This window comes from Carassius carassius, chromosome 19, assembly GCF_963082965.1.
Source record: "Carassius carassius chromosome 19, fCarCar2.1, whole genome shotgun sequence".
Classification (NCBI taxonomy): Eukaryota; Metazoa; Chordata; class Actinopteri; order Cypriniformes; family Cyprinidae; genus Carassius; species Carassius carassius.
The window spans coordinates 24,018,122-24,045,917 of record NC_081773.1 but is presented as its reverse complement, the minus strand read 5'-3'; the positions used below and the strand labels follow the sequence as shown (position 1 = coordinate 24,045,917).

Below are 27,796 nucleotides of genomic sequence, written 5' to 3'. Positions count from 1 at the left end.
CAGCTGTGTTGAGAATAGCGTGCTTCCATACTGAAATACTGTAAGGGGTGGTTTTAGTTACTTGGTTAGTAACTTGATTTATATATGGAACTGTCCTTTTTGACTAGTGTGATTGGACTGCCAATACTTGGGAAGTTTTTGCACAACTTTGAAGCTTTTAGTGTTACATAATGCATGCATTTGACTCTATATTGGTAGTATATATTGTACCATATGCATTGAACAATAAGCTAGTATTCTATCCTGAACATTTCAGAGATTCTGATTCCTTCACAAACATCTTTTATTCAATGCAGTTCCTTATCTAACAGCATGACTACTGCCTTGTATCATCAGGGGAACATCACTTCATACATTGTACCATGGTGTCAGTAACTTGGTAAGGTGGTATTTTAACTCTTGCTTCACTGCTCTGACTGATCTCTGTGTGTTAAGGTTTTTTTTTTTTTTTTACTGAATTATACAGTGTATTCTGGTATAAAGCAGCAGGGATGGAATGATGTGAGCTGGTTTAATGTGATGTTGTTTTACAAACTAGGTGTCATTGACTATCTGATGCAATTCCAAGTCAAGTTCACGTTTTATCGAGGTCGATCAGAGTTGGTTTGGACAGTTCCAGATGGATTCTCCCAGAGCTGTAGAGGTTTAGCAGATGCGCTCTTAAATGTTTTGCCTGGCCAGCCGCTCAACTCCCTAAGTACCAGCACTACGATATTTTGTCCTTGAAGCATCAGATACAAGCTTGGTTTTTACTGAATGGTAGACAGAACAGAAAGTTTTCGTTGGTCAGTATACAGCTTATGTTTTTAAATTATAACTGGCATTTTTTTACATTGGCATAACGTCATGTCTATTTAAAACAATATTACACCTATTATTATTGTTTTTTATACAATGATAGTGGACAGTGTTTTTTTTTATTATTATTTTTTTTTATTTTTTAGATAAGATCCAAAAAGGACAAGGACAACAATAACAACAGAAAATTGTTTATTTATTGCATTCAATTGGTCAAAAGTTACAGCATGGAAATTTATAATGTTACAAAAGATTTAAATTTCAAATAAATGTTTTTTTTTTTAAACTTTCTATTCATTGTATAATGTTTTCCACAAAAATTTAAACAACTGATTGCAACAATGATACATTAGTACAAAATCAGCATATTAGCATGATTTCTGAAAAACTGTGTAACAGATTGAAGAAATGGCTTTGCCACCACAGAAATATGATGCATTTTAAAATATATTAAAATAGAAAACCATTATTTTAAAATGTAATAATATTTCACAATATATATATATATATATATATATATATCAGAGGTGGAAAGAGTACAAAAATATTCTACTCAAGTAAAAGTACCATTACATTAATGAAATTTTACTTAAGTACAAGTAAAATTACCAGTCTAAAAATCTACTCAAGTAAAAGTAAAAAGTAGCTAATTTAAACTTTACTTAAGAGTAAAAATTACTTAGTTACATTTTAACAGTGGGAGGGAGTCAAAATGGGACAGACCAAGGGTGTCAAACTCAGTTCCTGGAGGGCCACAGTCCTGCACAGTTTAGATTTAACCCTAATTAAACACACCTGATCCAGCTAATCTAATCATTTAGGTTTATTTGAAAACTACATGATATGTGTGCTGGAGCAGGGTTAGAACTAAACTCTGCAGGGCTACGACCCTCCAGGAACTGAGTTTGACACCCCTGGGATAGGTCTTTTAATCTCAAACTAGTTATTTTTAATTAAAGGAATCAGTTATTTAGAATAATAAAACAATTGGGCTGTTACCAGGCAAATCAGTATCAACAAACTCATCTTTTAATGCAGAGGAAATGCAGAAGATTCATTGGAAGTGGCATTTAGATGTATTACACTGTTTAGTGCAGGACAAGAATGCATTTAACCTGCAGTTACAAATGCATGAATAATGTTTTGATATACAAGACATAAAATGTTGAATACTCATTTGAAATAAGAAATTAATTATTTAAAAAAATCAAAAGATACTTTAAATGTGAAATTAAAATGGCCATATGTGTCAGCAAGTCACTGTTAATAAGTGAGTCATTGCGATTGAACCGAATCATTTAAACGGTTGATTCATTCAGGAACGAAACACTGTCACGTTGCTCAGAGAAGCAAAACTGTGCTTTGGTGGCTGTGTTTGGAATTATTTTCTGGTGTAGAAATAGAGCTAAAAAGGCAATATGGTGTCTAAAACGCAAGTCTCTTAATTAACTTGTTTACTTAACTGTTATATATATGTATGTATATATTCATGATGATTTTTGGAGGAAACGATGGCATTCTTTGTGTGATTTTGATTTAATATATGAAATTATATAAATATGTGAATTTTCTGCCCCTGTATCTTCAATTTTGTGATCATTCTAAATGCATTTTAGGAGACTGAATCACACAGTGAAAGAACGCACTATAAATGCGCGTGCACATCATTAAAACAAAAATAGCACACTCCTCACCACGGTCTTTTTAGATAATTTGTGCAAAACCTTTTGCTAAAATGTCAAAGCTTCATTTTAACAACCAATGCAACGATGCAATTATTTAGCTTACCTCTACATTCTTGCGAAGGGTTGATGTCTTGTCGAGATTTTATAAGCTGCTAGTTTGGTTTTAGGCAAGTACAGCTTACACTGCATAATAGAGCATACATATGGCCAGGGGTTCACTTCATTTCCTTCGAGTTAAACTTCAGAATATGACGGGGTTTCGTTTTCAGCGGTGTCTGCACCACTAACGCCTGTTTTGTCCGTCTGCATCTTTCTTGTGATTTTAGCGCCAGTTTGCCCTCCTGCCCATTATGCCGTAGTTTCCAGGGAGCGATTTATTTTTTTTATTTCTATTTTTTTACTCAGTAATTAATGAGTTTTAAAATGTAGCGAAGTACAATACTTCAAACAAAATATACTTAAGTAAAAGTAAAATTACAGATTTAAAAAATTACTTTAAAAAGTATTAGTACACAAAAAAGCTACTCAATTACAGTAACGCGAGTAAATGTAATTCGTTACTTTCCACCTCTGATATATATATATATATATATATATATATATATATATATATATATATATATATATATTAATCAAATAAATACAGCCTTAGTTGAGCATAATATACTTCTTTCCAAAACATGTACAAAATAAATAAAAATTAAATCTTACTGACCCCAAACTTTTTAAATGTTAATGTCTATAAGCTTTTTAAGTTTCTTTAAAATATATAATTTTCAGAGGTGGAAAGTAACGAATTACATTTACTCGCGTTACTGTAATTGAGTAGCTTTTTTGTGTACTAATACTTTTTAAAGTAATTTTTTAAATCTGTTATTTTACTTTTACTTAAGTATATTTTGTTTGAAGTATTGTACTTCGCTACATTTTAAAACACATTAATTACTAAGTAAAAAAATAAAAATAAAAAAATAAATCGCTCCCTGGAAACTACGGCATAATGGGCAGGAGGGCAAACTGGCGCTAAAATCACAAGAAAGATGCAGACGGAAAAAACAGGCGTTAGTGGTGCAGACACCGCTGAAAGCGAAACCCCGTCATATTCTGAAGTTGAACTCGAAGGAAATGAAGTGAACCCCTGGCCATATGTATGCTCTATTATGCAGTGTAAGCTGTACTTGCCTAGGAAGACCAAACTAGCAGCTTATAAAATCTCGACAAGACATCAACCCTTCGCAAGAATGTAAAGGTAAGCTAAATAGTTGCATTGGTGGTTAAAATGAAGCTTTGACATTTTAGCAAGAGGTTTTGCACAAATTAGCTAAAAAGACCGTGGTGAGGAGTGTGCTATTTTTGTTTTAATGATGTGCGCGCGCATTTATAGTGCGTTCTTTCAATGTGTGATTCAGTCTCCTAAAATGCATTTAGAATGATCACAAAATTGAAGATATAGGGGCAGAAAATTCACATATTTATATAATTTCATATATTAAATCAAAATCACACAAAGAATGCCATCTTTTCCTCCAAAAATCATCATGAATATATACATACATATATATTACAGTTCAGTAAACAAGTTAATTAAGAGACTTGCGTTTTAGACACCATATTGCCTTTTTTTAATTTTATCTCTATTTCTACAACAGAAAATAATTCCAAACACAGCCACCAAAGCACAGTTTTGCGTCTCTGAGCAACGTGACAGTGTTTCGTTCCTGAATTAATCAACCGTTTAAATGATTCGGTTCAATCGCAATGACTCACTTATTAACAGTGACTTGCTGACACATACTGGCCATTTTTATTTCACATTTACAGTATCTTTTGATTTTTTTAAATAATTAATTTCTTATCATTTCAAATGATTATTCAACATTTTATGTCTTGTATATCAAAACATTATTCATGCATTTGTAACTGCAGGTTAAATGCATTCTTGTCCTGCACTAAACAGTACATCTAAATGCCACTTCCAATGAATCTTCTGCATTTCCTCTGCATTAAAAGATGAGTTTGTTGATACTGATTTGCCTGGTTACAGCCCAAATGTTTTATTATTCTAAATAACTGATTCCTTTAATTAAAAACAACTAGTTTGAGATTAATAGACCTATCCCAGGGGTGTCAAACTCAGTTCCTGGAGGGCCGTAGCCCTGCAGAGTTTTGTTCTAACCCTGCTCCAGCACACATATCATGTAGTTTTCAAATAAACCTAAATGATTAGATTAGCTGGATCAGGTGTGTTTAATTAGGGTTAAATCTAAACTGTGCAGGACTGTGGCCCTCCAGGAACTGAGTTTGACACCTTGGTCTGTCCCATTTTGACTCCCTCCCACTGTTAAAATGTAACTAAGTAATTTTTACTCTGAGTAAATTTTAAATGAGCTACTTTTTACTTTTACTTGAGTAGATTTTTAGACTGGTACTTTTACTTGTACTTAAGTAAAATTTCATTAATGTAATGGTACTTTTACTTGAGTAGAATATTTTTGTACTCTTTCCACCTCTGATAATTTTGTATTCAACAAACGAAAGAATGAAAATCCTGAAGGTTTAGATAGAACAACATGAGGATGAGTAAATGATGACAGAAACTTCATTTTTGGGTGAACTATCCCTTTAATGCATTTCCTCTGCATTGTTTTTTTTTTTCTTCTTCTCCTTAAACCTGAATCATTATCATCCAATTTTCAGGCAAATCACCTCCCACACATAGTGAACCAGTCAGAAATGCTCATTTTAGGGCTTTGGTAACCTCATTTGGTCTGAAATATACCTCCACACCTACACCAACGTATTTGGCTGCACGCTTACTCACACAAAATGTGATGGAGGGCACGTTCTTCAAATGAGTTTTAGTATTGTTTTGCAAATTATGAATGCCTTAATGTACCGTGCCATTTAACAGGGCTCAGACAGCAATTAAGACTCCTCTTCGGAGAGGTCGTGACAAGCTGTTGAGCTCTCAGAAGCAAGTTAGACGAAATGGTAAAAAGGAACCAAAGGCACGCTGGCGGCAGTGAAATGAAAGCAGACAATTTGGTTTTAAATGGAAACTGGCTCTTCACATTACCACTCATTACAAAATACAGAAATGAGATTGGCTGCACATGCTAGTTTTTTGAGTTTCCAAAAGTGATTATTCTTCCGTTTGTGAATTTCAAAACAGGTATGTTTTGTAATACTTTAACTCTGTGCCTCTTCTCCAAAAATAAGCAAATGTAGATGCAAAATTAGCATACATAAATAGTAAAAATAGCTGCTCAAATCAACCAAGAAATGCACCCATGTTGCTATTTAGCACTAATTCATTCAAGTCTCACAATGATGGAACGCATTTATTCCCTCAAGCATGATCTCACCGTGAGGCTTGTGCACATTTATTGAATTAAATAATAGACTTAATGGGTAGAAATGATGCTTAACGTAGATTTGGTTCATTCTCATTAACAACCTACGAGTGCTGTGATTAGCAGACACTACAATGAGGCAGCGATATAGAAATCAGCTTCCCAATGTCTAAAGCTTTACATTGCTAGACATTAAATGGTAAGCAATCCTTGCAAAAGATTAATAACATGAGACCCGGTGACTCGTGGACAGCCGCTTGATGGAGCATTACTTACAAGACATTGAGTTTATTATTACACCTCAACATTATTCCACCCTCCCTCGGTTAGCACGCAGCCCTAGCGCTGACTAATTCACTTAATTCCTTGATTATTGATTCCATGGGCCTCTGGGCAGAAAGGTCAATGTTTTCCTTGTGCTCACCTGAAAATGTAAATGTCATTCAATATGAGGAGGCAGCCACCGAGCAAAAAGGGGCTCTTCAAATATATTGGTCCATTAATGGAAACCTGGCCTGATGCTCACATGCATGCGCACATACGCCCAGAGCTGATCACAAAGGACATGTCTACTGAAAAAAAAAAAAAACACTGTCATGGATTTACACCGATTTTCACTAAAAAAATTGCTAGTAAATCTCACAAATAATTACAGAAAGTGGCAAGTAGCACTGTGGCGAGTGGGGCGGGGCTGAGGGACGTGGGAACAAGGAGGGAGGCCGGCAATGATTGGGAAATCAGTGGCACCTGCGACCCACTGCCGGTCTCGAGTCCCACGTAGGAGATGGAAGGATATAAAACTGGAGCGACGACAGTGAAGGACGAGAGAGGACCAGGCCTGGGCTTTTAGTTGTGTTTTGGTTTTTATTTGAGCGCACCAGTCATCCGTGAGGGGCTGGTGTGCTGTTTTGTGTTTATTTTTGAATTATTAAATGTCGTTTGATTGTCCGCCGGTTCCCGCCTCCTTCTTGCCGATGACTAGGATGTTTTTATCATTACAAGCACATTTAATTAAATGTGGGGTTTTGAAGTAGAAAGACTTACATACATATAAATAAATGAATAAATATGCATGTGCACATTTGTTGTGCCATTTGGGACAGGCCTATTCTCTTTCTTTTTTTTGTCTTCATTTTTTTTTTTACATTTTCTAAAATTAACCCTGTTTTAGAAAATGTCAATGCAGCAAAATTATTGGACAATGTTTTACAAAATAATATCATTTCAGTCTTTCAACTTCAAAATTTCACATTTAATGCAATATGCTTCCCATATCGTTGAAATTATTGGTGAAATTTATGAGTAATAGGTTTCTTTTTTTATATTAATATATATATATATATATATATATATATATATATATATAATAAGTTATTTTAATAAGTTAATAAGTTATTTTAACTATGAAGTTACTAGTTCAACACAAAGCACAACTAATCAATGTCAATGTCAACAATGCAGCTAGTTTGAGAGTCAAGGGAAGCAGCAATCTTGAGTGGTTATATTAACAGTGGGTGTATGGGAGTGTAGTCATAAATCCATTTTCCATTCATTATGTGAAGTTACATTCACTTAAGTAGAACTAGTTCATAGGAAATGTGGTGTATCGTACATTAACTGGAAATGTGAATGAAGAGATTCTGTAAGAGAATCAGAGAAAGTCTTTGCATTATTCTGTCTTCCTTTCACGATTTCTGATTAATTCAGCACTAGATGCCCATCTCCACACCGCCAGCACTTTTAGATTTGGTTATGCTAATCAGATCCCAAACTTTAATTCTCAGTGTAGCAAGATCACTCCAGGTAAGGGAAACCACACTATACTTCTTTATTAAAAGCCTCAATCTGTCTCTGCCTTCTCCTATCATTTTCCAGTGTTACTCTTTATAAAGTATCCCGGTGATAGGATGGAGTGAGGGCTTCCAGGCAATTGTACCAATATATCTACTTACAGAGAGATTTTATGAGCAGAAATTGCTCAGAAGTCAAGACTTCAGAACCCATACTGGCTCATACTGTCTTGTGTAATTCAAACAAAGGATGCTTAGCTATGAAAAAAACTGCACTCACAGATTTTCCCTAAAAAGCTCAGATTTCTAGAGAATTTTAAGTTTAAACAACCATCAGTCACGGGTTGTTTATTAAATATTAAGGTAGTTTGATAATGATGATGATATGTGTGTATGTTTTTTGTGTTTTAATTAATCAACTCATTCAACAGATAGATCGATGAATGAATAATCAAATGAACAAACTTCTATTCATTCATTCACTCATTCATCCATTTATTTATCCATTATTTTAGTCAATCATTCTTCATTCATTTTATTTTTTAAATAATTTAATAGATAGATTTATGAATGAATACTTTTAGTTATTGAATAGAATTGTTTAATTATTTGTTCATCCATCCATCCACTCATTCATAAATCATTGATTTATTATTTTATTGATTCACTCATTTATTCAGTAATTAATTAATTCATTTAATAGATATATGCATGAGCAAACAAATTAATTTCAGTCTTTCATTCATTAATTCAATCAGTGTGAATTATGGCTGGTGACATCAGAAGGTTGTCTTGTAATGGTTTGCAGAAGCACATTCATCTCTGTGCTCTTGAGCGAGACACTTAACCTCAGGTTGCTCCAGGGCTATTGTTCCTGTGTGCTGTCGCTTCTTACTTACATCACTTACCTCCTCACAGCAAGAGAAACCAGTCCAACATCTGTGGAAACATGCTCTCACACACATTACTCATCTATTATACAACGTACTGTACTGGAATGGTCTGAAGTCATTTTTATGCCTTGCTGGAATGATCTGTCTTCACCTCCTTCAGAAACATTGATCTGTAAGACACTGGCCCTTATCACATACCTACACACATATTACAGCACTGTCAGATCTGGCACTGCTGGCGTGTGGTGGGTATTTGGGGGAAGTCTTCAAAGTTGGACAACATTTGGGGTCATACTATGGTCGACTGCTGTAGTAGATTTACGTAAGCTTCTTAAAACATTATAAATTGCGGCTTCAAATTTAGAATTGGAAACTATATATATAAATAGATATATGTTCACTGAACAGACCTTTCAACACACCAATGACTTTTGTTGGGTGAAGGCTTTTAAACTTTTTAATGTGTCACTTTTTTTGTGTCCTTTTCCACATTTTGAAAGGTTACATTTTCTCACAATGTCTTTTGTTTTGGGTTTGTTCCCAAAAAAGCTGTCCCTGATAGTTACATGTGATTGCCATCACATTAGGTGTTATTTAGAGAACTATTTTTTTTTTTTTTTTTTGTCTCTGCATTAAAGCAACGTTTAAATATATACTTTTCACCTTGTGCATTTTATCCTTTTTGCTTTTCCTTCCCTGTATTTCCTTGAGGGCTTTTCTCAGCATGCCACACTCTCTGTGATGCTCGTTTGGTCTGACTGGTTCTGCTGTACTTGTCTAAGAGCGAGGCATGGAGAGAAGAAAACAAAATGTCACATTGTGCAGAGTTTTCATTCCTCAAATAAAAACAGATGCATCAGTCAAGGTTAGCTTAGAACCTATGGATTTACTGCCATCATAATTTTCAAGCAATATTATTTTAATCATTAATCTCTAACACACACTGTATCCTTCAAATGAGATTTAGAGGAAAGCAATAAGGCTTTGCCACTGCACTCAGATAATATTACTGCACTGTCAGGGGCCATCGGGAGGCAGGGCCCCAGGCCAACTGCAGATAGAGAGGGAGAGAGAGAAAACATACTGGCTTCAAAAACAAAAGGTAAAATCTGTCAGCAGTTGAAATGCTTACCAAAACTCTGAAAATAAAACTATATAAGTGTCTCTTGCAGAGATACAGATTTTTTTGTGGTTTAGATATTTGCTCTGAAAAGAGTTTTATTCTGTTATAATACTTTACAAAAAGGAGAAACACTGAAATTTGGGCACATTTTTAAAGGTTCATACAAACTTTTAAGTAAGTCCTCATTATTATAATCCCATTTTAAAACTCAATTAATATATGGACTGCAAATTTAGTTTGAAACATAAATTGTAGAATTAATTATAATCAGATTATTAGCTTATCTGTAATCAATGCATTTAATTTTCAGTCATTTTTACGCTGTTTATCTGTTTATTTTATTTGTTTATTTGTTATTTGATAAAACAACCGATTAAATTAATGAATTGACTAACTCGCCAAATTTAGTATGAAGATATTAAAGTCTTTTAAAATTGCAATTTTATATTGTAGGTACCGTATTTTCCGGACTATAAGTCACACTTTTTTTTCATAGTTTTTTCATAGTTTCATAGTGCGACTTATCAAAATTAATTTGACATGAACCGAGAGAAATTAACCAAGAGAAAACATTACTGTCTACAGCCGCGAGAGGGCGCTCTATGCTTCTCAGTGCTCCTGTAGTCTGCACTGAAGACACAGAGCGCCCTCTCGCGGCTGTAGACGGTAATGTTTTCTCTTGGTTCTTGGTTCTAAATAAATGCGACTTATAGTCCAGTGCGACTTATATATGTTTTTCCCCTCATCATGGCGTATTTTTGGACTGATGCGACTTATACTCAGGTGCGACTTATAGTCCGAAAAATACGGTAAATGTTTTAAAAATATGAATTATCATATAATTAATAATAATACGATTTTAAGATCTGTAATTAATGCATAAATGTTCAGATTGGTGCATAATAAATTGTATACATTTATTTTTGACATTAATTTAATTAATTACATTAATATATGGACTAACTCATTAACTATGGACTGACTTTTAGTAAATTAATCAATATCGAGGTCTTTTAATGTATATATTTAAAAGCAATGTTATATTGTAAATATTTTGTACAATACAGAATTGCTTAATAATGTATACATAATTATGATTTTTTTCTTAAATAATATGTAACCAATGTTCAAATTGCATAATTGTTTAGTAACATATTTTTAACCAGGGCTGAACAATTAATCGAAAAGTAGGCCTAATCAAAACTGGAATTCAGAACCTCTAACCTACGTAATTTTCCCATGTTGGTTTTTTCAGTTTTTTTTTTAATCCTTTCCCCAGGGTTGCCAGGTCCACAAAACAAGCCTGATTGCCATTCAAAACTAGACCAAAACTCTCCCAATCACGTTTAATTCTGGAGTTTCTCCCTCCGTCAGGTGTCCCCTCCCTCAAAAACATGGTAAGGTTGTGCCCTTTCATTAAAACTGACTAAAAAACAACCCGCGGTAGCAGTCCAAATTGGCAACCATGACTTTCCCCTTAAAAACATACTACGGCTTGTGTAGTCACATGACTTCATCCAGTCAGCGGCATGAAACAACATAAACCTTGAACACCAAGTCATCTGAGCAACCGGAACAGCATAAATATATGCTTTTTACATATTTTTTATATGAAAATATCCTTTTTATATTCAAACTGAAATGTGACCTTTTTCATAAGACGTTTTCATTTCAAGATGTGTGCTTCGATTTCAAGTTGTTCAAAATATTCAATAATTAACCATAAATAGTTTCCTTCAATTATTTTAAAATCACAAAGATAAGAAATGCACTCTTTCATTAGAAAAAAATATCCCACCTCTAATAGTTGAACATATTTACAGTACAAGTCTAGTCAGTAAACTATGAGGGCAAATAAATAAATAAAATAATCATTCATTAATCATAATTGAGGTAAAATGTTCAGTTAATCGAGAATTAACTGAACATTTTATCTGAACATAATTGTAGGTCACATTTTCCAGCACTATTTTTACCTCCTTATTTTGTTTTTGACAGTAATTTAATCAAATTAATCAATATGTTGACTAACTGGCAAAATTTTGCCTAAAATGTTAGTTACTCAATATTGAAGTCTTTGAAAATAGCAATTTTATTACGTGTTGTTTTATACATTATGGAATTTCCTAATTATGTTAGATAATTTTTATAATTTTTTACTTTATATTACTACTTAAACGGCTTAATATTAAAGTATTTTAAAATGGTATTCTATATGTAAATATTATTTTAGATTTAATTATACTTTTAAATTCTGTAACTGATACATTGAATCCTCAGCTGCATAATCATTTGTACATCTCTATACTAATAAATTTCAGGAAAGTTTAAGAAAAGGTTTAAAAAAAGTTTTGCTTATAAGGGGAGGAAGTGCTTGAAATGGTTTAAAGAGTTGAGACTACATGATTTGTATCTAGAATGGCAACTTTCTCATTAGGTATCATGAGTCAGCCATCACTACAAAAACAGTGACATGCGGTTCTGTTTTTGCAGCAGCGGTCGCACCGTGTGTCCCTACAGCCGGGATCAGGTATATTTCCGCTGAGGCTCGGGCACAGACGTGCTATCTCTGTAATGACAGTGATAAAAGGTCAGAGCACATGTCAACCCACTTTAAAGAAATTGAGTTATAAAGACTGGCCAGTTGAAGCTCGTAGTCCTTCATTTTGTGTCATCCTCTGGCAGCCGTGTGAGCCTCAGATGTGAAGTGTCTGGGCTGGTATAATGAGAAACGGTGAGAGACAGAGTAGACAGCCCCCCACTTCGGAAAGCTCCGTCCCTGCCGCTCCGTCTCAAATCTTGTTTCCGAAGTCATCCTGCAGTTCTCTCTCATAGTCTCTTCATTAGGGTGGATGGCAGATGGAGGGTCTGCTGAGCTTGAGCTTTATTCGTTGTGACTTGTTTTTCATTAGTGCCTAATTTGACGTCAGGAAGCATAACTGCCAGGAGCCAAGGGGTATATAACAATTATGGCACGCGCAGGTTAGACCCTCACACTCTGCTTTCAGGTATACACATGTGTTTGCTTCTAGTAGAGACTGAGGATTCATTAATGTTGGTGTGTTCAACAAGCAATCGTAAATGAGTGGAATTTGTTACAGATGTTATAGGTGTCAAGATCTTTATAATTTGTACATCATTGATCCGTTGTTTAAATGGAATCTGGACAAAGTCATGGTTAGTACCCTGACACATTGAGCCATGGTGCTCATATAGACCATGTAGGTTTGAGTCTGGCTTTCAAAAATGGTTTTCAGTCAGTACAATATTTTTGTCTCATTTTCCAATAAGAATTATGTTAAGACAAATTTACTTTAGGATATCAGACTGTATATATATAATTTATATATAACTATAATAATAATAATTATATATATATATATATATATATATATATATATATATATATATATATATATATAAAACTATATATAACAATACACAAATGATAAATATACAAAACTAATCTATATAAAATATAAAATAAAACCTCAGATCACACTGTATCATTATTTATTTAACAAAAATAAAGCAAAGATGGAAATGCCATGTGTGACAAAGTTAGGAAACCCTGTGATTTAATTGCTTGTAGATCCACTTTCAGCAGCAATAACTTGAAGCAATCATTTTCTGTATGATTTTATCAGTCTCTCACATCGTTCTGGAAGAATTTTGTTCCACTCTACAATGTTGCTCCAGTTTATTGAGGTTTGTGGGCGTTTGTTTATGCACAGCTCTCACCACATGATTGAGCTCTGGACTTTGACTGGACTATTGCAGAATCTTGATTCTTTTCTTTTCAGCCTTTCTGTTGTAGATTTGCTGGTGTGCTAGGGATCATTGTCTTGCCGCATCACCCAATCTTGGCCAAGCTTTAGCTGTCAGATGGGTGACCACACATTTGACTCTAGAATAGTTATGTATACAGAGGAGTGTGAGGTACCCAGGTCCTGTGGCTACAAAACCAGCATGTGTGACTTTTGGTTTGAGGTGTTTGTGCTCATTTAGGTTTTCATCAAACATGCTACTCTGCATTATGGCCAAACATATCCACTCTTGTCTTGTCTGTTTAAAGGACATTGTTCTAGAAGTCTTTATGGTTTGTTCAGATGCAAATTTGCAAACCTAAACCATGCTGCCATGGTTTTTTTTTTTTTTTGAGAGAGAGAAAAAGCTTTCTTCTGACAAGCCTTCCAAACATGCCCTACTTGTCCCATATTTTTCTAACTGTACTGTCATGAACTTTATAATTTAACATGTTTACTGAGGCCTGTAGAGTCTGCGGTGAAGTTCTTGGGGTTTTCTGACATTTCTCTAAGCTTAACACAGTCTGATCTTGGGAGGAATTTCCTAAGATGTCCACTCCTGGGAGGATTGGTGTTTGTTTTGAATGTCTTCCACTCATTAATAAACTTCCTCATAGTAGAATGATGGACTTCAGATTGTTTAAAAATGTCTGTATTACTCTTCCCAGACTGATGGCAGCAACAATTGCTTCTGAAAGATAAAAATGCCCTTGGTACTGTGTTAACACACACCTGAAGGCTCCAGACCAGCAAACTGCTAAAACATCTGCTTTTATAGAGGTGCTCACACTTGCTGATGATCCATTAATCAAAGGTATTTGATTAGCAGAGCCTGACTGCTACTTACCCTCTTAATTCTAGTGTTAACAGTAAGTCTGTCCAAACTTTGTCACACATGGCTTTTCCATCTTTTCTTTATTTCTGTTAAATAAATAATGGCATGGTGCAATATATTATGTGTTGTTGTTCATCTGAGGTTTTATTTTCCAAATTTTAAGACCTGCCAAGGACTGTCCTGATACAGACAACAATGAAATAAATAGGATATCCTAACTTTTTCACATGACTGTATATTTACAATATAAATTGTATTTATTTATTTATTTGTAATCGATGCATTGAATTTTCAGATTGCAGTACAACAATTTTAAACCTCTACAATTTTTAATTTATATCGCCCAATTTGACCTGTCGCAGATGTATCGTATTGACGAATATACCGCCGATATGCCACTGATATGATTTTTTTTTAATGGTGTAATTATGTAGTTTATCCAGCAGAGCACACTCTATTGTTAAATTTGCTCCATTGATTGGCGACAACCACTCTGGCGATGCCGGAGGGCTACCAAAGCACAGTGGTTAGTGTTTGAGAGTGCTTCTCGTGTTTGAGGGATCCCCAGAATTTGGTAGATACCCGTCGCAACGTTCACGTGAAACCAGCCAACACTTTCAATTCTGTAAGGAGGTCTCTTATTCAGGCAGCAGCATTCAAGCATTGTCTTATTCGATCGTAAGTGCCCTGCGAAGTGGACTTCACTTTATATTCTGCCATGATTCCAAGGGAATGAACACGGTACATTGAAAGGGCATTAAAGCATACAAGACATAAAAAAATGTATTTAATTATAGAGGTATATTATATCAAACGTCACACTTCTGTAGTAAGTTGCATCAGTGTGTGAAGCAAGCAGCAACCTTCTGTCTCGTGAAAACAACACGGAAGTGATCAAAACTGCAATTCATCGACTAGCTGCTAGAGGTTGATAAAAACCCATATCGGTCGGAACTACAGTAGTTTGAACCTTCTCTAATAGTTGCATATTAGTCCCTCAGTTGTCATCAGTGTGAAAAGATGGATCTCAAAATTATACAGTCATTGTTGGAAATTAATTAATTAACTTTTATTTTATTTTCCACTTTGTACTCTAGCTCTGGTTCTAAATAGAAGTGGTAGAAGGATAAAAGAAGGATGGAATCAGTAAACATTAGAGATAGCAACACTGTTCTTCTGCTGTAGATACTGCAGGACAGCTCTACAGAGAAAAGGTTTTCTGCACTCCTGTCTCAGTTGATTGGGGCCAGATTGCACTGTGTTCTGTGTTCCTCTGGAAGGAAAAGCTGCGCATTTAAAGAACTCTACTTAAACCACTTTTTTGACTGCAGGTTGTCATGTTTCCCCTTAACTAAACTCCAAGAGCTGAAGGGCTCATGGGTCAGAGGCAAGGCAGCTCTGACAGAGGCTTTGATAATAGAGAATGTGAAAAGGTCTTGCGTAAAGGTGAGAAGTTGTCCAGTTTAATCAAATCCAGGTTTATTTTTGTTTTAAATTTAGTTTTTTTTATTCGTTTTTTTCACTCCCTGTAGTTTTAGTTTTTTAATTTTAATTACATTAATATTATAATATATTACAATATATTTTTATTTAAATTACTATAGTTTGTTTTTTATAGTTTATTTTTTCTATTTTAGGTTTATTTTGCTGTTTTTATTTTAGTTGTTGTTTTTAGTATTTTTGTGCTGCTTAAATAATTTACATAGCAGCATTTCTAATTTTTGTTTTTTATAAATGCAGCCTTTACAATAGATTATGTATTTAAGATTAAAACAAAAATTATTATGTATGCATTGTATATATTTATTTTTTTTGAAAATCTTGGAGTCACTTAATGAAAATGTTTAATTAGTTTTTGTTTAGATTTCTTGAGAACACTGAACAAGCTTTAAGTGTGATCTCAGCTGTTTCTCTGGCGGTGAAATTGAATGGAGATCAATTAGTGCTTCTGCTTCTCAGATTATGTTCTCCTGAGAATAAATTCCAGTGGTTTAATATGTTTCTGGTGGTGTTTCAGAATAAATAATTCCTTTGACTGTGTTCCAATTATGCAAGATACCAAAATCTGTAATCTTGTTCAGTCCATTTTAATTTATATATTGTACAGTATATCAACAACTGTCTCATTTGTGTGAGTGTGTGTATGTGCATGTTTATGTAGTTTATGAAGACACAAATTTGTATAATGACATGGGTATGACATACGTATTACATCATGAAGGTGATTTATGAGGACAGTTTCTGTGTCCCAGTAATTCAAAAGTCTTATAAATCATAAAATAATAATTTATTATTTAAATTTTTTATCTAAATATGCACAAAGCTTTCTGTGAGGGGTAGTTTTAGGTGTAAGGGCGATAGAAAATACTGTTTGTACATACAGAATTATAACCATTACGCTTATGGAAAGTCCACATAAACCATAAAAACCAACTTGTATGTGTGTGTGTCTATGTGTCTATATATATATATATATATATATATATATATATATATATATATAAAACATATGTTCAGCTGCCATCTGAAATCTGTAAGGCTATTCAATTACCTCAAACACCTCTGAGATCAATGGCTGTATTTCTTTCTCGTGGTGAGTTATGCTATTCATCTTGTATTAGTAGTGACATGGTCTTCCAAGAAATCAACTCTGCTTTCATCTTCATTCTCATGTCCCAGGCGATGTATCGATTCCTGATAGGAAAACAGTGAGAGGAGAATAGAGCAAGAGGGAGTGTCAGCAAGACGGAAGGAAGCCGAAAATGCGAAAAGAAAGTGAAAACAGTCAGTTCTTGCTGTGGAAGTGGCTTCTGTGCCAGAAAAGAAGCCCGGGGCCTAATTTCCCATGGCTCCAGGCTCAGGGCTCATTTGTATAAGTGAGGAGAATGACCTCTTCGAAGATTAAACAATTAGCAGCTCCTGAGCTTTCAATAAACACAACCAACAAGCCTCAGGAGGAGACGTCAAATTAGAACCGGCCTGAAAGAACCTTTGAGATGTGTGCTATGTTTCTCCAGTCTGTCCTGGGTTGAGATAACACTTGTGAACACCTTAAACTCACCGGACCTTCTTGATTGAATTGTGCATAAGAGGTCTGAATTGGATTTTTTTTTTTTTGCAGTAGAACTTAGTTACAACAGCTGACATTAGGGCTGTGCAAAAAATCGAATGCGATTTTCATGTGCATCTCATTAATAAAGATGCTCCTAATTAGAAGTATATCTCTAGCACATGCGTTCAGATCAGGGTTGCCAGGTCTTCACAACAAATCCTGACTAGTTGCTTCTCAAAACGAGGCCAAAACTAGCCCAAGCGCGTTTCCAGGAGGTTCCCCCGATAAAAATTGCTTCCCCGGGTTAAAATATACGTTTTTTTGGCAGGGTTGCCTTGGTAAAATTCACATTTTAGGGGCTAAATATCACGTTATTGGTATTGGGGTCGCTTCAACCCGCAGACATGAAAAACAACCACAGACGTGTCAACACTGTTTGGCATTTACTACACAAAGCCGTAATTCACTGACAATCTACACAAAATCGACGAAGAATCGATTTTAAAATTGATTTTGTGTAGATTGTCAGTGAATTACGGCTTTGTGTAGTAAATGCATTCAATTTTTTGCACAGCCCTAGCTGACATTGTAGAAGTTAGAACTAGATTGAAACTCTTTTCACTCCGTTCCATTGTGTTCAATAGCATCCCCTTTCTGCACTATGTAGCCCATTTGTTCCGTTTCTCCCAAACAGACACAAGTCATTAATAATTGGCCCGACATAGCTTTTACTGATGTTGCTGAGATGTAGTGGGTCTGTTCAACCTGCATTACTATCACCTACACAACCCTGCTGTAATTCAACACCAAGGCTGAGTGTGAATGAGAGGGAATTGCCCGGGTATGTTTGGCGGGGATGTTTTGGCTGGGCTGTAATAACATGTCAAATTAGCATTTCTCCAATTCACCACGTACAAAGGCCAGGCTATAATTGCTTTAACCTGCAGCTTCTTCGTGGTGATGTGGTAATGAACACTTTCAAACAATAACAACACATCCATATTCCCTCAGCGGCTCTGTCCTTGTTTAAAGCGTGAAGCTAATTTATAGAGCTCAGGTTTGGCTGTTTCTGCACGAGATACAGATTGTATTGTCAAATTTCCATTTTCAGAATTGGTAACTGATTCGCTTGTTTGAGTACTCCATGAATGTATAGTCTGGAAATTAAAGGTGAAGTTTTTAATTTATGGGTCTCTAGTGGCACCAGATGTCATTGCATTCTTCTTGAGTGGACTTAATAACTGTGCCTTAAGCAATTGTGTTGGTCTGAGTGAAAATATAGATTTTACGGCTTAATGCTTAATTGTTAATTATTCCACTAACTAACCCACTCAACTGCATACATGAAACGAACACTGTTGTAATGTACCTAATTAGAAAATGCCTGTATTAAGTGTTTCAAAATAATGTTTTGCTTGAATTGAGAGTGTGAGTTCACAGTCTGTATTAAATGTGTGTACAAAAATTATTCTATTGAGTTAGGGTTGAAAAAAGAAAAGATGTGTATAGTTTAATCTGATTCACAACCAAGTGATTCTTATGAACCAATTCTTTTTAGTGAATTAAAAACATGCAGCACAAACAGCAAAGCCCATTTCACAAACAAATTAATCTTACTAAGTAGTTTTAGTGAAATAAGTGAACAGTGAATGCATGAACAGTGTAGCCTGATTCTCGAATGATTGTTATGAGCCAATTCTTTTTAGTGAATCGAAAATGTGCAACATGAACAGTATAGCCTGATTCAAAAACAAATGAATCTTATGAGACATTTTATTTGGTGAATTAAGAACATGCATCATGAACAGTGTAGCCCATTGATACCCAACAGTTGTGTTTTGGGTTACCTTTTTTTAAAACATATTTGAAATCAATCAACTCAAGCCCATTCTTGGAAAACAATTGCAATTTTAATGCACCAAAATTATACATTTCACTCTTAATATAAGAATAATAATAAAAAAATCAAGTAAGCTCAGATCTGAAAGTAAATCAAACCAGCTTAATATTTGACATCTCTTAAGCAGAAAACATAATCTGGAATGATGGTCACTAGTGGTACGGTATTTTGTTTAGCATGCACAAATTTATGATGCTAAGGTACAACATAAAGCAAGGATCACTGTCTGAAGGGCCAAAATGTTGAGCTGAAATCTCAGAGGTAGTGTGAGTGGGGAGCTGCATTGCCAAGCAATCTGAGAGAGCAGTATTTTCCCTTGATGGCTCTGATAGCTCATACTGTTAGCCCTGCTCTTCATCACACAGCCAACCCTTTTACCCACATTATATATTATATTCTACAGTTTGAATTTGTGCCAAAGTCACTGTAAGTGTGGATTGCCCCCTCAATTGAATTCTATTGCTGTTCCTGTCACGACTGCATTGGCTGAGTGTTTGTATATCTTTTTAAATGCCAACCACTTGCAGTTTACATTCCTCTGCGCAGCATTAAAACAAATTATAATCGATTCAAGGCATAATGAGCTAGACAGGCCTCCACAAATTAAAAGGAAACAGCCAAGACCCAGAGCTCAGGCGTGTAAAGTCTCAGAGATGGAGTAATATTCTTCACTTTCAGGCTGCTAATGTCATCCCACACTGGCTCTGCATGTTCATGATGGAAGAGGTCAGGGATACCGATGCGATCCCGCTTTCATTAAAGCGTTTGCATAACCTCTAAACCCATTTGTCATGATGTCTTTTACACGTAAAGCTCACGGCTATGATATGAAACGGGCCTTCAGGCAGGTTGTGATGTATGCTAGAGTCATTCATCCATTTTATGCCTTCATTAGAAAGCGCAATGAGGGAAAATGGAAGTTTGCTGATTTTGGAATATTTGTCTTGAAGTTGTATGTTTTATTCCTGCAAGGTTTGAATTGAATCCCTTTCATACCATGAGTTTGAATTTAAATTAGGTTGGCCACACCCACAGAAAGTTGAATACACAGACTTCGTACAACACTACATTTGGCTTCATATTTATATTGGTATCATCCTGTTATATATATTGATGATATTATATTGAATGTATCTATGTATTTCTTAAATTCGAATTGTGGTTGCTATTCAAGACAATATATATATATATATATATATATTTTTTTTTTTTTTAGTGTTACATCAAACAGCTCACCTAGTGCTGTGGGGGATGATTTGGTGATGATTTGGGGGGTTCTGTTTATCTAATTTTGAAGGCCAAGTAACCTAATATATATATATATATAATATATATATATATTATATATATATATATATATATATATATATATATATATATATATAAAACATATGGCAACCACCAAAGCATTTATGGCAGTGAGGTTTGCATGTGTCATTCACATTTTCTTATATATAAATCTAGTTGCTTTCTACAATAAGGTATTGTCACAAAAAATATTGATTTTGTATATTCAACTTGGCCATGTGGAAAAACTTTTTCTGCATGAAATCCATTTCAGAATATTCTTGTTACCTTTGTCATATTTTCTGCAGTAGCAGGTCTTGAGCTAGGGAGCCACTAACACCTTTTAAGCAAAGAAGTTGGTCTGGAAGCTCCAAATAAGCATAGACTGGCCATTTATTCTTTCCCTTTCTCCTTCTCCTTATCAGTCCCACATTACACACACACACACACACACACAAAAACAAATACATACACAGGCATCTGTTTCCTTTTCCCTTGTAGTAAAAGATGTCCCTTTCCCTCCCAGCTTTCGTGTACATTCTATTCCTGAGAAAAATTAGCCAGAGAAATCCTTACTCCTTTATAATGACGGAAGCGGAAGAGGGGGAGGAGCCAGAGGCTCAAGCCACTGTAATTAAAGAGGAGTGCTCACTTACAAGATTAAGATTCATTTCACTGGCAACATGAAGGGATGAGACAGCCTCCCGCATGAAGGATACACCACAAATCTCCGAGCAGGCAGGGGGGTAATTGATGATGGGGGCGCCTCTGCTGTAAATGTGCTGTAAAAGCCATTAGGAAGGGTTTCAGTCACACCTGTCTGATGTCTGCACAGATAGTCCAGCCCAAGAGAATGCAGAAAACAGAAGTGCTCCTCAGACACAAAGACGGTCTTTTAAAACCGAGTTCCTACCAGCTGTCAGCACATTTCTTGCACTCTCTAATTGCCAATGACCTAGTGCTGTGAAACTGTGAGAGTTGCCATACAGCAGCAAATTAAATGCCTTTGGTTGCGGCCTCCATGTGATGGGCCTGTGATAATACATATTCCTGCTATTAACGGATGACATGGATTTATGACTCTATCAACATCACCAAAAATAGTATTTGGGCCTCCGTGAGATGGGAAGATGGGGGATATGGGCCTGTCCTTGGTTTTAAGCAGTCTCTTTACCTCAGGATTTGTGGCTTTCCTCCATGTTGTCCATGCAGGGAGACTCCTGAAAAGAATCTGGCTGTCAGAGGAGTCCTGCTGATCAGGTTAAATCAAGAGTCAGGTCAAATCAATCACCTTTATTTCTGTAGTGCTTTATACAGTACAGATTTTGTCAAAGCATCTTCACAGTAATAAACCGGAAAACAGCAGAATCAATTATCGCAGCTTAAGTTGAAGATTGTGAAGCAGCTCTAAAAGACAGTAGTGTCATTATCTAGCTCAAATCAGTTAATTATTGGTTCTCCTCAGATGAATCGAAGGGCTCCATGATGAATTGTTTTTCAGTTGTAATCACAATGTCTGATTCTTTTGCTTTATTTAGCATAATTGCCTGTAATATTTGCCTGGTGGTTGTATTAGCAGTGTGCCATCTTTTTGTTCCATGATCATGCTGAAATATCATTTTATTTTATTTTATGTACATTAATTTAAATGATAATATATTATTGTTTCCATGGATAATTAAAAAAAATAATTAATTAATTAAATATATATAATTTTGTTTTCTTTTTTTTTTTTTGAATATCTTAATATCTTCATGACTTAGTTGCATTGTTTACAGAGGATTTTTGTAAATGTTAATCTGTATTTATCTGTGTATGTGATATATAAGACCACATATTCAGAATATAAAAGCCACCTTAAAAAAAAACAATCATATTGCAAATGCGATTAAACTAATCTAATTCCCTTCGAATTCCTGTCAAAATAAGTTGCCTTTTAGGCTGGAAGTTTCCATCCTTATACATTCTTCTTTTCCAGAGGTATGCATTTTTCTCTGCCTGGTGTCAATGAGACAGCGTTTGGGATTATGAGGCATTGACTGCAGTCAGCACAGCTCATTCGAATGAGAACGCTGTGAACTCACAGTACATTGTCTTCACATTTTGAGACCTAGAAAAGTGAAAAAAGAGATAAAGGAGCCTGTTTGCTTTCAGACTGTGTTGTCTTTTTCCAGGACACACTGGAGGCCAGTGGTCAGGAGCAAATGGTCTGGTGACAGACTATATGCTGCAGAATGAAACATCCCTCTCAAAACAGGCCCACAATCCATTTTCAGTTGCACAAATACTATGGGCCTAGATGTCAGGTTATCACTAGTATTTTTACTTGTATTTTTTTCTTTTATTTACTAAGTATTTTTTTTATGTTTTTGTCCTTTTTATTTTTATTATATGCACAAGAAGAGCAGCCAAGGTGTTCTTAAAGAAATAAAAAAGTAAAAAAAGAAAAAAAGTGTTCCTTTGGCAGAAAGATAATCATAAGGGAACAATATGAGAGTGAGTAAACAATGACAAAATGATAATTTTCGAGTGAATTTATTTGGGTAAACTGCCATAATATGCTATAAAAAAAAATTGTCTGACAGCTAAACGGCATCCAGTCAAAAACAGTTTAAAATGTTTAACTCAAGTTTAATCTGAGCCCTCTGGTGAATCCGATACTATTTTCATGATCATTTCATGAGACATTTACTTGATGAATGGTCTCTCCGGGTGCTTCAGAGAGCAATAACCTATTATTTATAGGTGCACAAGCCTTTGGACAATTGGTAATGTCACTGTGTCCTGACCTCACAGGCGAGTTCAAAGCTCCAATGCTCAGTCGGCCGAGTCAGCCTGCTAAAGTGTTTATGATACTAATTTCAGCTGGTCCCATATGGAGAAGGCAGACCCGTAGACTAGTGACTGGGATGGTAGAGGACACGGTTACCGGACCGTAGCCCTGTCACGCAGAGATGCAATCATGACTGTCATTATTACCATTTAGTCCTTCACCAGATGCCCTCTTAACAGGCGAGCAAACCTGACTGATCGGCTCCTCTGATCTTCCAATCAGCTCACGTCCTCTAAGCCAATGCATTGACCATGTTTACCTCAGGAAGTGACATTTGCAACTTTATTTAGCTCAATGAGTTGCCGGCTATTGGCATGACCTTTTCTGCCATTGCTGTGGGTCCAATAAGCCTCAGAGACTCAGACTTCTTTTCTCGCTTATATCGGTGTTCAATAAACCCCCGTTCTTCATTGATGAAGTCATTTTGCGCAATACTTATGAAATGCATCGACTAATAGAGGAGCGTTTAATTCCAATGAGAATATTTATAAATATACAAGAGTGAAGTCGGAATTTATGAGAATGGAGGTTATGTTTATGGCAAGTTGTTTATTAGTGGGCATGATATGAAACTCAAATGAGATAAAATTGCTATTTTGTTTGTGTGCTGGCAAATGTTTTGGTCCCTTGTCAAACTGGATATCAAAAACAATTTTTAGAAGGTTAATCAGGGTTAAGTCTAACACATTTGAGATGTTTCTCTGTGAGTAAATGATGGAATTTTTGTTTTTAATTATTATTTTTTTTTTAGATTTCCAATCATGTCTTAAGTCTTAAGTAAACATGTGCTTACTCTCCTGTTTAAATTCCCATTGGCTGCACCTTTCAGATGCAGCTTTAACGGTATCTTTCACAGTGATAAGGAAGTGCTTTATGAATTCCGGTCATGTTGAATATACTTACACACCTCCCTGACAAATGCAAGGCCTGCAGGAGTTAGAACTATGGGGGGGATGATAAACAGTTTTGTTTGTGTATCTGTGACTGAGTAAGGAGACAGAGCATTTTATTTCTTTGATGAAATTTATTAGACATGTGGTGGGATTGAATCAGGTATGCTTCAGTATGCTGTAGTAAGAAAATGAATTCATAAAGGACTAAATAAAAAATGTTTCAAAGCTACCCATTTTCAATCTAGATTTTTGTTTGTTTGTTTATAAAACTACAGAAGCTGCTAAGCAACATCAATCGTATGTTAAAGTAATTTATTTCAAAAAATGTAATTCAATATATATATATATATATATATATAATTTACTTATTTTATTTTTTTGGGGCTAGGTGTTGCAGAGCTCTTTAAATCTATTCTGCAAGCACCATACATCTGTGAAAATTCTAGAAAAAAAAAATCTTCAAGGCTTTGTGCTTAAGAGTTGTTCATGTTCTATTCTCTTACTGTGGAGGTCCACTTTTCCAAGCCTGTTCTTTGTGATAGAAATAATGCCACCTTTGGGGTTCAAAAATATTAAAGTGAATAATACCTTTCCCACATACTCAAAAAGTGTGATAGAAAAAATTATTTGCTCATATGAACACACATTTATTCATTACTAGATGCTCAGTTCCAAAACCTAGTGAGTTGCCCACATAGGCTGCATTTTAAGGCATCACGGACACAAAGCTTTGTGGACGAGTGAAGAAGGTGAGATGTTGTTAATATACTTACAACAATTCCCTCAATACCTAAACAAACAAACAAATAAGTTATTTGTGTGTGTTATGTATTTTTGTGCTTATTGGAGTATTTTGTTAGTTGCATAACTAATGGCAGACTCAAAATAATTCAAGATGGATCAATTATATTATTTTTCAGTGCTTCCTTAAATGTGGGATTTTTAGAGAGCTCACTAAGTTTAAAAAAAAAAAAGATAATCTTCACGTTCATTGATTATAATATAAAATTCTGAATTGAGATTCATGCCTCAATCCATAATTTATGAACCCCCCAAAAATAAATAAAATACAAGACAGTTCAATCAAGCTGTATTCAGAGGCATAAATTGGAAATAAAGATAACATTTATTTGTGCCGTCTATGTGCCAGTGAGGAGGTTTGCTGAGGGGCAGCATCTCCAGCATGACCAGCTTCTTCTTTATTGAAAAAGACAAATGAGGAGGTTTGTAGGCAGACATGCTTCATTTTAACATCGTACTGTGGCCCATGGCAAAGTAGTGTGCAATCAATGAGTGTCAAGTATTCCCATAATATCACATGATGTTTACCTGTGGTTTATTTACATAAAATGAGTGTGTATAAAGAGCACATACAACACCTCTTCTAAAGATCAGGTAGTTAAAGCTCAAAAATAATCAAAAATACAAATTTTGACATTTTTCCATTGTTTGATGAACTCTTAGCAGGTTTGTGGCAAAAAGTGTTTTGTGGCTCAATCTGTGATTTGAGTAAAGTATAGTTTGCCTCCCTTTTGATTTTGATGTTGGTGGCCTTTTTTTAAGTGGGTTAGCTGTCAGATATGGTATAGAATGAAACCTCCCTAACAAAATTATATCCCACAGCTCACCTATAATCTCACAATGGAGCCCAGAGGGTGCAATAAATGTTTATTACCTCTAAGCTTCTTTCATAATACCTCCTTGGCTCTAATGTATGTTAAGGGTTATTGAAAACACCTAAGTCTAACACCTGACCTCAACTTATTTCAGATTCTCTTCATCTTATCTTTTTCTCAAAATGTCTATTTTTAGAAGGGGAACATCTGTGTTTTTCTACTGATAATCTGAGGAAGACTGAACGGTTATGTGCTCGTCTTCATTACTAATGAAAACTTTAGAGCTTTAAAGTCTTTATACAAAACGACATACAACCAGAATTGATCATATTTACTTTCCTAAAATGCTTTAAGTATATATCTTTATTTTTTATCCTTAAAACAAAGAAATAAATAGTAATTTTGACCACTTTCAATGCAAAAGCACCATGAAAACATCATAAGGTTTTTCTATATGAACTGTGCACTGTATTTTAGAACTAGTAAAATTACACAGTATAACTAATTTGTGACATCTAGTGAAACTCTTCCCAGTATTTTCATGAGAGAAATGAAAATGTTGTGAACTAATCGTTCTTTTGAGGCTAAACTTTTCAATTAATCATTTGAGCTTGATCCCAAAACTGGTCTCAGGTTAATCATGAATCAAACTGATCTGAAGTTTAACTCAATGACTGATGGTTAACAGCAAAGAGGACAGTTTTCAAAATGTGACAGAAGGAAGAAAGTCGTATAGGGTAATGAAAAAACTTTGATTTGTGAGTCAAATATTCCTTTAAAATGAAAGCTTGCCGATGTGGCCTAGAAAAAGTAGATTTATTCTACACAAAGCGGGGCTCCCCCTCATTCTGTGAGAGTGTGTTAATGAGCACATGATGAATAAGGTCTCTGTTGCTGCATGTTAAGAAACTAGCATAACATACATTACTCAAACAGCTGTAGCTGTTATATAAAGTATAATAGGAAGATGCATAGCTGCATTGTCAGTTAGTCTCATCATATGGTGTTATAATGCATATGCTGACTCTCCTTTCTCTCTCGGTCTGTCTTTCTGGCGGCCACATAGAGGGTGGCATGGGATAGGCGTGGATGTGCTCATGGATGTTGTGACAGTGGTTCAGTGAGGCATGAGGGAAGGGTTACAGTCTTGGCTCAAAGGCAATGGCAGCTGATGCAACAGATGGCAAATGTCTTTGATTGGTGCAAGGTGTCTGATGAGCAGAAATGGCTCTGTTTAATTACTTGTCAAGTTGTCCGTCTGGGGCTGGAGGCTCTTTGTCTGTCTTAGAGGCTTCTGGGACTCCAGGCCTGATTGAATTGCATTGCTGGATGGACTGACTGAAGCGCCAAGCAGTTCCTGCATCTGTTGTTTGAACCATCCAAATGTAATTTCTCTCTCTTGTTTTTTTTCTTTCTGCAGTATGCCCTGGCACAGAGAATAAACTAAGTACTCTGTCAGACCTGGACCAGCAGTATCGAACCCTTCGTAAATACTATGAGAACTGCGAGGTGGTGATGGGTAACCTGGAGATCACCAGCATCGATCGCAGTCGTGACCTGTCCTTTCTTAGGGTAAGTACTCTGTGTGGGCTATTACAGGTCTCCACATGACGTCTTGGATTTTGTATATTGTTTGTTTTCCATAGTTTTGTTGTTGTTGTTCTGTGTCATATCAGAGTCAAAGTTTCAAGGTAACAATTATGCCATAAGTTATTTGCCTGAATTAGTTTGACATGGTTTAAATCTTGTTTTCTGAACTTAAATTATAAACCTGCTAAATTAAAAATTAAACCTGCTAGTTTTTGTTCCATTACTGTCCACCAGTAGATCCTTCTTTACAAATGAGGTGGTTTATTCATTTCCTTCGCAAATGATCTGTCCCAGTTCAGTTCAACAAGATGTCAAATTTACTCTGCTAAAAGCCTTGATATA

The 27,796-nt window shown here is 35.3% G+C and overlaps 1 protein-coding gene across 5 annotated transcripts in view; it reads left to right on the top strand.

Annotated features, from left to right (window-relative positions):
• Positions 1-27,796, top strand: part of LOC132095431 (receptor tyrosine-protein kinase erbB-4-like) — a 361,887-nt gene that overhangs the window by 158,343 nt on the left and 175,748 nt on the right. For all 5 annotated transcript variants that reach the window (XM_059500422.1, XM_059500423.1, XM_059500421.1 and 2 more), the window contains one exon: positions 27,285-27,436. In XM_059500422.1, the coding sequence (XP_059356405.1) occupies positions 27,380-27,436 (57 nt within the window). In that variant the 5' untranslated portion in view covers positions 27,285-27,379. The remainder of the gene's footprint in view (positions 1-27,284; positions 27,437-27,796) is intronic.